The 12,301-nt window shown below is 54.6% G+C and overlaps 2 protein-coding genes across 5 annotated transcripts in view; one reads left to right on the top strand and one right to left on the bottom strand.

Moving 5' to 3' along the window:
• Positions 1 to 108: 108 nt before the first annotated feature.
• LOC148838392 (F-box only protein 24-like) lies at positions 109 to 5,572 on the bottom strand. The gene is made up of 10 exons (XM_088912157.1): positions 5,498 to 5,572; positions 5,051 to 5,155; positions 4,424 to 4,601; positions 3,902 to 4,143; positions 3,270 to 3,507; positions 2,144 to 2,302; positions 1,512 to 1,633; positions 1,243 to 1,374; positions 588 to 758; positions 109 to 483 (listed from the first exon to the last, which is right to left on the bottom strand). Exons 1-10 carry the CDS (start codon positions 5,570 to 5,572, stop codon positions 109 to 111), a joined length of 1,797 nt encoding a protein of 598 aa, XP_088768283.1.
• Positions 5,573 to 8,769: 3,197 nt separating this feature from the next.
• Positions 8,770 to 12,301, top strand: part of lrch4 (leucine-rich repeats and calponin homology (CH) domain containing 4) — a 36,374-nt gene continuing 32,842 nt past the window's right edge. For 3 of the 4 annotated variants that reach the window (XM_088911764.1, XM_088911763.1, XM_088911761.1), the window contains exon 1: positions 8,772 to 9,262. In XM_088911764.1, the coding sequence (XP_088767890.1) occupies positions 9,091 to 9,262 (172 nt within the window). In that variant the 5' untranslated portion in view covers positions 8,772 to 9,090. Of the gene's footprint in view, positions 9,263 to 12,301 lie in introns of all 4 variants that reach the window. The other variant, XM_088911762.1, reaches the window with a different exon arrangement.

The following is a 12,301-nucleotide window of genomic DNA, read 5'->3' as shown; positions in this document are numbered from 1 at the left end:
GTTTATTTGCAAAAATGGAAATACTGAATTTGGTTCATTCAGGAGTTGTTGGAAGGAGTGGAGTTTTAAATTTAAAGTACTATAATATTCATGGAACTGGAGAGGAATTTAGATTGAAGTCGCCACACCAGAGTTGCTCTGTTCTGTGAGGGTGCCCCGTTGCATCGTGGTCAGGGCCTCCAGCAGGAAGTTGCGGTGGGCGGTGCTGAGAGCCATGTGGCTCTGTACTGTCTCTTTCAGGTTCCCCAGCTGCTCCTGCAGGCTGGCGCACTCCCTGATCTCCGCCAGCCGGTTCTGCAGGTGCCTGCTCTTCTGCTCCCCCTCTGACCCCTGCTCTTGGTCTCCTGTGCCTGTTGACCCTTGACCTCGTGCCCTGGGCTGCTGGATGGGCTCGCGGAAAAGGGGGGGCTTGTCCACATCGTGGCAGCACAGGAAGTAGAGGCAGTCTTTGGTGGAGCAGAGGGAGAGGGCGCAGGGGGGGACCTGAGAGAGGAAGAGGGGAGAATATGGGGAAGGGAGGGGTGGGGTGACGTGATGTGGAGTAATCAGGAATGAAGGGTGAGGAGGGTGGGGTGTCTCCTACCTACCCTGACCTGTAGCCTGGTGAAGGTGGCACTGCCCTTGGGGCAGCCTGGCAGCCGACCTCCCCCTCCACAGCCACAGCCATGGACCTCCCTGCCTCCCTCTGCTCCCCCCAGCAGGACCAGGGAGTGGTTCAGCCCACACCACACCACCACTGCCTGCCCAGACACTGCCACCTGCAGGATGGGAGGGGAAACACAGCCCATGCCTCACACTTAGCTTGGCTGCAGAAGCTATAGGCTGTTTCTTCTCACTTCTGCCTACATTATATCCAAAGCTCGATTGCTTGCATAAGGGCTGCCTGTAAACGTATAACATGTTGCGTCTGCAGAGGACCTGTGTATATAGTGCATCTCTCTAGGGCAGGTGTTTCCAGTCCTGGTCCTGTAGGCCCACACACCTGCGGGTTTTCATTCCAGCTGAGCTCAATTAAAGCCTTAATTAAATTAATAAGCTGCTTGACTGTAACATTTGCAAGTATTGTTTTGACTCAAGTGGTTGGGATTTGATTTCAATTAGGGAATGTCGACATTGGAATGCCAACGTTAAAAGGCCAAGCTCCAATAGGTTTAAAATCTGAAAACAGTCACGTCGAGTGTGTGTGTGTGGGGAACCCCTGCTCTAGGGTGGGTCTGTATGGGGCGCGTGTCTCCAGGACACCTGCGTGGGCTCCCCGCGGTCGATCTTGTCCCCGGTGCCCAGCTGGCCATAGCGGTTGCAGCCCTGCATGAAGAGCCGGCCAAACTCGTCCAGCAGCGCGAGGTGACTGAAGCCCAGGGAGCAGCTGACCACCTGCAGACAGGCCGGGCGAGAGGAGCCGGGGGTCAGCCAGAATGTAACACTGTGACTGCGTGACCCTTATGGCTTCTTGCGCGATGGAAAGCTCTCTGCAGAGGAGAGAGGCGGAGAGGGGAGAGGATGGTTGGTACCTTGCTGGGAAGGGAGAGGGCAAGGGGCGCCTGGGTGTCGCTGTGGTCGAAGCCCTGCATGGTCCCGAAGAGCTGGCGGTACAGCCCGGCGGAGTGCAGCTCCAAATACACGGACCCGCAGGCTGACAGAGGGGGGAGAGAGCTTGCCATCACATGCCCACTTACACTGAGCGGCTCGGTCTCGCACGTTGATTTGCCGATTTAATGCAGACATGCCCAATGCTGGACAGTCATTGGCTGTCAGACAGACACGCCCATTGCAGTGCTCAGTCATTGGCTGTCACATAAACACGCCCATTGCAGTGCTCAGTCATTGGCTGTCAGACAGACAGACGCCCATTGCAGTGCTCAGTCATTGGCTGTCGGACAGACAGACGCCCATTGCAGTGCTCAGTCATTGGCTGTCAGACAGACACGCCCATTGCAGTGCTCAGTCATTGGCTGCCAGACAGACACGCCCATTGCAGTGCTCAATCATTGGCTGTCAGACAGACACGCCCATTGCAGTGCTCAGTCATTGGCTGCCAGACAGACACGCCCATTGCAGTGCTCAGGATGGACTCATTCAATTGCTGTCATGTTACTGAAACTGCGACATGCAGAAAAAGGCTACCTGCGGATTGGTTAGTCACCTGTAAGGTAGAGCGCGCTGCTGTGACTGGTGTGCAGCTGGCTGACTGGCAGGTGAGGGAGTGAGTGGCTAATCTTCCTTATGGCCAGCTGCACCGTGTAGGAGCGGGGCGTGACCAGGTGAGCCTCATTCACGGTCAGGCTGTACACCTTCCCTTCATCTGAGAGAGAAAGAGAAACTGTACCCATGTTTCTGAAACCTTTTCTTCAGAAACCTTTTATTGACCTCGCCTGAGGCGAAAGACAGGGAGGAGCTGTTGCCATGCAGCTTTCTCATTAAGAACAGTACAGCGAGTTTCCGCCTTGGAACGGGAAGCAGTTCCCTCAAGGGCCACCAGGTGTCGGTGTTGAGTTCCAGTTATTCTGTGTGTCACGCTAAGTAAGAAGATGTCATCACTTCCTTTAATCTCTTCTTTAAATGCACAGCAGCTGCTTTCAACTCTCGAACTTGATGATTAGAAGTTCCCTCAAAAATCCCAAAAATGTAATTTCAATCAACTATGCCACTTTCAAAAAAAAAATCTACAAAGCTGTGATTAAGTACAGAAATAGTACAATGAAGGGGCTGTTTTTTTCCCAGTCGATTCTAAGTTAAGGAGGATAACATATCCCTGCCTGCTTACATGGATTATAGACGTAGGTTATGCCTGTCTTACAAGCAAATAATTTGAACACCTTGCTCATCTGGACGCTCAGCTCGCTGAGCGAATTGGAAACTTTGCCCACCTGTTTCCTAGAAGAGTTCGCCTAGGCTGGGACTAGCTGCCCCGTTCCAGACTCCTGCAACTCTATGCGTAAAGAAACATTTCTTAGTCTCTGTCCTAAAATGGCTCCCCTTCGAGTTTCCTGTCGTGATCGCTAAGGAACTGTAAGCTCACCCTGTCTGTACCCCTCAGTATCCACTGCTTGTTCGCAGACAAACCTCCTGTTGCCTGTTCTGTCCTGCTCTGGAGACCCTGACCTCTACGGCCCTGGTCCCTGGGACCAAGCAGATCTCTTCTAAAGGACAGTGCAGCCTTTGTGTTGGGGTGACCCAAACTGAGTACAGGGCTCTAAAAGAGCCCCCCGCAGCCTGAGCCCAGCTCCTTCACTGGGGTCAAAGGGCGAGTGCTTCCCTGCCAGACTGACCGCTCAGGAGCAGCAGTGACCGCTGGCTCTCGGAGCCCGCCAGCTGCAGCCGGGTGAAGGTCAGGGAGTGGTGAAAGGTCATCTTGAAGACGCGCTGCCCCGTGTCCTGCTGGTACACCTCCACACAGTCGCAAGGTGGCGACCCCGGAGACAGCCCCGGCGTGGCTTCGGGATTCCGGCTGACCAGGACGTAGAGGTACCGGCGGTAGGAGACGTCGCAGCGGGGATCAGAGGCAAACTGGGAGACAGGGAGAGGGACAGGGGAAAGGAACAGGGACACGGGAGGGAGAGGGACAGCGGGAGGGACAGGAGAGGGAGAGGGAGAGGGACGGGGACAGGGGAAAGGGAGAGGGACAGTGGGAGGGACGGGAGAGGGAGAGGGACGGGGACAGGGGAAAGGGAGAGGGACAGTGGGAGGGACAGAAGAGGGAGAGGAGAGGGAGAGGGAGAGAAGAGTGGGAGTGGGAGAGGGAGAAGGGAAAGAATGATATTGGATGATCAACTCATAGTTTACACTTTTTATCTCCACTATACATAAAGCGCTAATTGATAAAGCAGTTTTAGTGGTGGTAACAGCACTAATAATGGCCGAGGAGCAGTGATCAGTCTGTCTCCCCTGCCCCGCCTCTCACGTCTTTGGCGTGGGTGCAGACGACGGCGTGGCGGCAGGCGCGCCTCCAGGTCGGCCGGCCGTGGGACGACGGGGTCATGGCACTGCGCAGCAGGAACAGGGTGCCCCTGTAGTCCAGCAGGAAGAGGCTGTCCTTGGTGGGGAGGAACTTCCTGTAGCCCAGGGAGAGGGGGGGCGTGACGGCCGGGGACAGGCTCCGCCCACCCCGCCCGCTCAGAGCCTGGAAGTACACAGCACGGGTATCTGGGAAGAGAGAGAGGTGGGGAGTGAGGGGGAGACAGGGGGAGGAGAGGGAGAATACAAGGGGCAGAGAGAGGGTGATGCACAGATCCAGATGATAAGGACGATAAGGATTAATGTGACGGGAGAGAGACAGGCGGACAGATAGGGGGAGAGATGGGCCGAGACAGGGGGAGAGATGGACAGACCGGAGGAGAGACAGGCAGACAGACAGGGGGAGAAATCAGGAGACGGACAGCAGAGAGATGGGCAGGCAGACAGGCCGTTCCTCACAAACACTCACAGTAGAGGATGGCAGCCCTGCGCCAGTGCCCGTCCGTGAGGGGGTGCACCCTGGGCACCTGCCGCTGACACAGGCGTCTCCAAACCGCCTCGCTGCAGCACAGCTCCCGGAAAGACTGGCACGACGCCCCGAACGCCACCACGTCACGCACCGACAGCCAGGACAGGATCTCCACCAGCTGAGGAGCAGCACAGGGATGGGGCAGCTCCAGCAGTGGACTCTGTCCCTGCGCCCTGATCTCCAATCCCTGCCTCCGATCCCTGCTCTCTGCTCCCTGTTCCCCCCTCCCTGTCTCCAATGCCTGCTCCCTGACCCTGCTCTCTGATCCCCACTTCCCACTCTCCACTCCCTGATCACCGTCTCTGATCCCTGCCCTCCACTCCCTTTCTCCAATCCCTGTACATGTTCCCTTCTCCCTGTCCCCACTCCCCGCTCCCTGATCCCTGCTCTCCAATCCCTGTCCCCGATCCATGATCCCGGCCACTTTCCCGCCTGTTCCCCACTGACTGTGCTCAGCTGTGTGTCTCACCTGTGGCCAGTTCCTCATGTGCAGGAGGAGGGCGGAGCTATACAGAGGGGCGGGCACAGAGCTCCAGGAACAGTGAATATACGTGTGTATTTGCTCACCAGTTCTGGAGGAAATGATTGGATGGAAGGTGTCATAGCCCCGCCTCTGTCTTGACCAGTTCCTGCGTCCTCATTGGTGGAGGGCTGCGTCTTTCTCTTCTTAGGCTACAAGGTGGGGGGGGGGGTGTTAAACTGGAACTTGTGTTAACCCTCAGCTTGTAGCACAGCTCAGCACAGGAGCCAGCAGTCAGTTTAGTCAAGGTCTCAGATTTGCTCAAGAGAAAACAACTCAATCTCAGTTTTAAGGAGGAATTTGCCATAGTCCTGTGTCCTACATTGTGTACTTAACAAAACTGGTATTTCTAAGAGGTTAACTTCTTTTACAATCCAGCCTACTAAAGATTCCTCCTTAATTTCAGCTGGTGAAGTAATTTTCCACTCTTCCTCCTGATCTGCTGTGCGCCACATTCAAAGTAAAAAAAATTAGGTGTAACAGCAATTACTCACAGTAGGGACTCCCTCTGTCGTCTCGCGCTGAGGAACTCTGAGTTTTCTGTGTTCTGATCTGGGCTTATCATCCATTGATTATTTTTAATATTATATTACTGTAATTATTTTGATTAATTCAATTTGGTGAATTACATTTCCTTTCGTGTGACCTCTCACTGGGGATCCTGTTGGGCTTTGAAAACTTCCCCCAGCTCACTGTGTAAAATGTGGGCTCAAAACTGACCTGTTGCCATGGCGACCATGGATTTGTGACATCTTCTGCCCTATTGTGATGTCACCTCCTCCAGCCCCATCCAGGAGCACAGCAGGGATTCTGGACACATGATGTCACAGTAAGAGTGGAGTAGAGAGTTATTATTATGTTGTTGTTTTTTTCAGTCTTCCACCTTTTACTAATTAAGATTTAGGGTTGTCAAAATGTCTCTCTCCTCCCCCTCCTTCTCTTTCTCCTTATCCCCTGCTCGCTCTGTTTCTCATTACCTCCTCCAACACCTCCCCACCCCCTGTCTCTCTTTCTACTTCTCCCTTTGCAAGCCGCACAGCTGGGGTCGGGACCGCTATGCCGGATCACATCTCCGACATGCCTGACATTCTCGGGAATTCTGGCGTTTCAGCAGCTACTCACTGACTTTCACTCCCTGTGTGTGTCCAGGCAGCTGCTCGTCCTGTGGAAGGCAGGAGTTCGGGCTCCCCTCCCTCTGCCCTCACACCCCCTGGCCTCTTTCTCCCTGGGTCTTTCCTCTCTGACGTGCTCCCCTCCCTTTGCTAGGAGACTGTAAGCACACTGCTGTGCCAGTCATGATTGAAGGGAGAACGGATAACATCTCATTTTAATATCCAATGAACTGGTATAAAACCACCTGTTTTGCAATGGATCCACCCATCTTCTAACCTCTTCATGCAGTTCTGGGTCGCGGGGGAGCCAACGGGCACAAGGCAGGGTACACCCCGGACAGGACGCCAGGTCCGTCACAGTCCATCCCAGGACAGGCGGACACAGACACACTCACACCACAGCCAATTTTCCCAGAAGCCAGTTCACCTACCTGCATGTCTTTGGATTGAGAAGCTACCTTTAAGGTGCTATACAAAATAAAGTTTATTATTATTGTGGGAGGAAACTGGAGCACCCAGAGGACACCTTCGTGAACACGGGGAGAACATACAGACTCCACACAGACAGCACCCCAGGTCCAGAATCGAACCCAAGGCTCCATCACTGCAAGACAGCTATGCTCACCAGTGCGCCACCGTGCCACCAACTGGTGTATAATATCAAACTAAAACTAGTTTTTGGATAGAAAATATGATAAAAATGACTGTTTGTACTGTATGATACCAGCATTATGTCTTGGCTGTGATACAGATACAATGAAACTTTTTTACTCTGACAATTCTCCCATCCATCCCTGTGTCCCACCATCCCTCTGTCTGTCTGTCGCTCCATCTCTCCGGAAGATCAAAGGTGTTCCTTTGCTGAGCCCGGCTGTCACAGGGAGAGCTGCGGGGAGAACAGATGGGTGGCTGGAGAGCAGGAGATAATCGGAGCAGCAAGGGGGGGGAGAGAGGACAGGGGGTCGGCTGGATGGAAAAAAAAAGGTGTGGAATTAAAACTCCTGGCAGTGGGGGGAAGAGAGCAATACAGCCAGAACAATACAGCACTAGGGCACAGCTCATCGAAGTTTATCATAGCTCAGTACAGTAACGCTCAGGACAGTACAGTACAGCTCAGCTCAGGACAGGACTGATCAATACAGTACAGCTCAGCTCAGTACAGTTCAGCTCAGGACAGTACAGCTCAGGACAGTACAGTACAGCTCAGCTCAGTACAGGACAGCTCAGCTCAGTACAGGACAGGACAGGACTGATCAGGACTGTACTGCTCAGCTCAGTACAGTACAGCTCAGGAAAGGACTGATCAGGACTGTACTGCTCAGCTCAGTACAGTACAGCTCAGGACAGGACTGATCAGTACAGTACAGCTCAGCTCAGTACAGGACAGCTCAGGACAGGACTGATCAGGACTGTACTGCTCAGCTCAGTACAGTACAGCTCAGGACAGGACTGATCAGTACAGTACAGGACAGCTCAGGACAGGACTGATCAGGACTGTACTGCTCAGCTCAGTACAGGACTGATCAGTACAGTATAGGACAGCTCAGCTCAGTATAGTACAGCTCAGGACAGGACTGATTAGGACTGTACTGCTCAGCTCAGTACAGTAGAGCTCAGGACTGTACTGCTCAGTACAGCAGTGCTCTGCACAGGACAGCTCAGCTCGGTACAATACAGCTCTGTGTAGGACATTGCAGCACAGTACAGTTCTGTACAGAACAACACAGCACAATAAAGCACAGCACATCACAGCTCTGTACAGCTCAGTGCTGCACTGCTCTGTATGGTCGACTTTTGTACAGGACAGTACAGCACAGCTCACTCAGTACATTACAGTTCTGCAGAGCACAATACAGACAACTCAGCACAGCTCAGCACAGTACAGCTCTGTACAGGATAGTGTAGCACGTAGCAGTACGGTACAACTCTGTACAGCACAGTACAGTACAGCTCTACAGGACAACACAGAACAATATTGCACAGCACAAACTTATTTACAGAGCCGTAAAAACACCTCTCACTACACTCACAGCTCTGGCTCTTTTAGAGGACTGTTCACACGCCTCTATCTTACACATACAGCAACAGTAAGTACAGTTAGGAGAAGATGTTACAACATGTGATTGCAGCACTGTAATTCAAAAGAGATATATCAGGAAAATGCGAGGAAATAGATCTCCCACTTCTGTAAAACGAGGAAAGAATGAATGCCCCGGAGCTCAGAATAACTCAATAATCAGAATAATTCAATTACTTCACAAATTTAATTGAAAAAATGTGTCGCTCGGGGGCATTATTGTTATAGACGCACATGGCAGTCAAACCCCTCAAATGGACCAATCAAATGAGTGCTGTCTATTTTACTCGCCGTTCATTGGCCACTATGTCCAGTCAATCACTCTACAAGGCCCTTCCCCCTCTGTACCCCCGCCCACTCCCTTGCTTCAATCTGAGATTCGCTGAGAATTGCTGTCAATCACACAGCTGTTGCCCTTGAATTCGGCCTTCGCCACGCCTTTTGAAAATGAAACCCTTCCCCCCTTTCGGCAAACCCCGCCTCCCACCGCTCCTTTCAAACTTTTCATTGGTCGGACTCGCCCGTCAGTCAAGCGCACCGCCCTCCACCCAACTTCCCCCTTCCACACTCCGGCCCCTCCCCCCTCCCTCGCTCTCGCCCGCCCTGACTGGCTCCTGGGTGCTGACACTCGCGCCCTGTTGACAGCGCGAGAGAGACAGAGGGAGAGAGAGAGAGAAAAAAAAAACTTTCGGTCCGCGGCTCTCCTCGAGCGGGTCGAGCGGTTATAGTTAGGAGTGTTTCGTCTGTCCGTATCTTTACTTCCCGGACCTAGGGGAGGCAGAATACGAGAAGTACCCAGTTGTGTGGGGAGGGGAGGGGGAGAGACGACACATCATTACGGTGGGGGTTTTTTTTTGGGGGGGAGAAAAAAAAAAAGGAAAGGTGCGCGCGTTAGTCCATGGCCGCGGGAGACGACTCCCCGCTCCCGGCGAGCATCGCGGCCAGCCGCTCCGTGGAGAAGGCGCTCGAGGAGGCGGCGGCCAGCGGCGCGCTCAGCCTCTCCAACCGCAAGCTGAAGGAGTTCCCCCGGACAGCCCGGAACTACGACCTGTCCGACATCACGCACGCCGGTGAGTGAGCCGAACCGCCCCGCCGGGTGTCTGGGAGGGAGGAGGGAGCCGTTCTTCTCCTTCCGTGTGCACCTGCGCCCCGGTCACAGGGCCACACACGGGTCCGGCTCGTAACACCCCGAGCTGAACTTAACGACGCTTTCTGGTTTTTGTGCCCTGTGGAGGGGGTGCGTCCCACACAAAGCCTGAGGGTACTGATTTTGTCTGACAAGCGTGCGGGGAGGTCGGGGGCTGTTGGACACCCGTGGCCGGAGGGGGTTAACGGGCGCTTGACAATCACGGCTGAGCGCAGAAGTTGAGAAACTGCGCTGTCGCCTCGGCCCCGCTGTGCTGCGTGTGTGTGTTGCCGTCGTTATCGACTTATTTAATGGCTCTGTCGGACCAGGGCATCGCTTCCTGTTCTTCAAGTCCCGAGTTTCTGTGACCAGCCCTCGAGAGTGTTGCAAAATCGCTTATATTAAACAACAGCAACAAAACAAAAACAATTGAGAAGGAGGAAGAAAAACGCCTTTTTTATTTTCCTCAAACACCCTCCCCCCTCTCGTGTTTCTCTCTCCGTCAGCGACTTGAGGAGATAAAGGAAACAATTTTAATAATCGTTGCAAGTACAAGTACAGTAGGTCGCGCTGCCGGTGCAGGGCCTCGCCGTGCTCTGCGGAGCTCCTGAATTGAAACCGCTCTGCTCGCCGGCTTGCCCTCTCTGGTCCCGAGTAATTACCACCATCTGCCCCGGCCTGTGCGCCCCCGAGTTTGCGGGGCCGGGTGTCTGCTGGGCAGGAGAGAGAGAGACAGATACAGCGCATTACCAGACGGCAGCGATAATAATCATCCCTGTGTAATTATAAGTTGGACTTGTCTTCTTTTTTGATGAGTGTGTTTTTACTTAATTATCGCTGCCTGGGCGGATGCCGGCTGCCGCCGGGATTCTGTTTGGGCTGTTAATCTGTGCATTGACTCCCCCCGGCCGCCTATAAAACGGAGCGATCGCCCTTTATCGCCAGGCCAGCGTGTCCACTTCAGGAATCTGTTGCTCTTGCCAGGGAGGGAGGTCATGCCTGCGCTGGTTGCCAGGGGTTTGCTGTTGGAAGGCGGCCCCTCAAGAGTGGTTACTGAAGATGCAGTAACTCTGCAGGTTCTGGTCGTAAAAAGCCAAACCGATGCTCCCACAGCTTGAGTAGAAGATTGCGGGGCCTGCTTTGTGGAAGGTGCTTGTGTCCGGGACAGTAGGGAAGAACCGGCTCTTTCCCGAGAAGAATGGCCTTTGTATCACCCCAACTCCCCCCTCCCCTGTGTGTCAGCTGTGAGCAGCCAGAGGGTTGATCCCCATATTGGTCACGCAGCATCACTCACCGAGGAGCTGGCAGGGAGACGGGCTCGGATGAGCCGCGATCTTGTGCCCCCCCCCCGGCGTTAGGGCCGGGGGAGGACGCTGGTTGCACACCAGCCTCCCTGTTTGTCGCGGTCACCGCGTGACGAGCGCACCGTGGCGGGGTGTGGCGATGGATGCCCCTTCCCTGGGCAGGAGCTGGGACGATGGAGCCCCTCGCGTATCTCGAGACACGGCGTCGGTTGACGTTTTGTGGTCGAATTGATTTGCTCTGCAAGGGAGGGGTTTACAGGAACCTCGGAGGTCATCCGTCTGGTGCGGCTACCGTCTCGTTGGTCCAAGGATCCCGCTCTTCCAGCTGTTCCCGGAAGGATCTGAGGATGCCGGCATCGGCATCAGAGCGCTCACGCCGCCTGGGGGTCCCTCCTCTGGGTCCCCTCTCAGTCCCCACTCTGCCCTGAAGCGTGAGGAAGAGTGCGGGTGGCTTCAGATGAGCCCACTCAAGTACATTTGCCCAACTGGGGCAGTTTTCCTCAAAGTCTAGGGGGAAATTGAGCTCATGAGGGCAACATCTTAAGGAACAGGCGTAGGAGACTGTCCCCTCGGCCCTGCTGAGTGATTCCAGTGCTTGGCCGGGGGAGGCTGTGTTCCAGGACAGCTGTCCGCTCCACTCGTGCGAGTCCCAGTGTGTGGGTGCGGTTGGGGTCCCCCTTTCTGACGGCCTGGCTTGAGACCATCCAGACATTGGAATTTCCCAGTGTCTCAGCTGCAGCTCCCATTAAGAAGCTGGGCAGAGGGACAGGGGGATGCACTTCACTTCCTGGACCACTTCCTGTGTTTCAGAACCCAGGTGGAGTTTAAGCCCCTGATTCCATTGTGAGGCAAAGGATGCCGATCGTGGGAGCGTCTGATACAGCATCAGTCTCATAGGTGCTAATGCATCGTCCGTTGCTCTTCTGTTAGGCGGTGTTTAGTAAGCACCGTGAGGGTGATGGTTTAATAATTTCACTTCGGGGCCGATGGAAGCAAGCTGGTCTCGGCTTGATCGAACAAAAAGTGCTGGAAAGGTTTCATCAGCAGGGGCTTACAGTACCGTGCCGCTCAGGGGCTCGGCTGGAATGAAATCGGTAATTGGCTCTCCGGCACCTTCGCCGAGGCTGGAGAGAGAGGGGTCAGAGGTCACGGATGATGGGATGGGCCTGGCGGACCGTGCGGAGGGTTTACGCGTGCTGATTTCTGTCGCCTCCATCTTTGACCGGTCGCGGAGAATCAGCCCCCGCAGCAGAGAGAGAGGTAGAACCCTGTACGCTGGCGCGCCTGAGCCGAGGGGCTGGGATCCCTGCTGCAGAAGCCACGCAGGCCGCGGTGGACGACGCGGGACATTTGCGCGGGACTCGGGCAGAGCGGGGGGTCAGGACGTTGAGTCATGGGGGCGAAGGGGTGGACATGCAAAGAGGAGATGAAGAGAGCCACTCTGTGAGCTGGAGGGAGATGGGTTTGGTGTCTAGAGGAAGACTAGTGTCTGGGGTCTCTTGCCCTGGCTCTGCTGTTCGGTTTACACTTGCTAGTGTAAAACTGCCCAGACCGGGAAAGGTTCTGGTACAAGACCTCACCTGCTTCAGCTTCTTGCCCAGCCCATCCAGCTCCTGTAAATGATTAGTCGAGCTGCTGCTCACCCTTTCCTAGTTTCTGACACGCTAGTGATTTAATGA

The sequence above is a fragment of the Atractosteus spatula genome, chromosome 3 (genome assembly GCF_055471065.1).
Source record: "Atractosteus spatula isolate fAtrSpa1 chromosome 3, fAtrSpa1.hap1, whole genome shotgun sequence".
Taxonomy (NCBI): domain Eukaryota; kingdom Metazoa; phylum Chordata; class Actinopteri; order Semionotiformes; family Lepisosteidae; genus Atractosteus; species Atractosteus spatula.
Note: the sequence above shows the minus strand (reverse complement) of the source record. Positions and strands in the feature narration are given on the sequence as shown.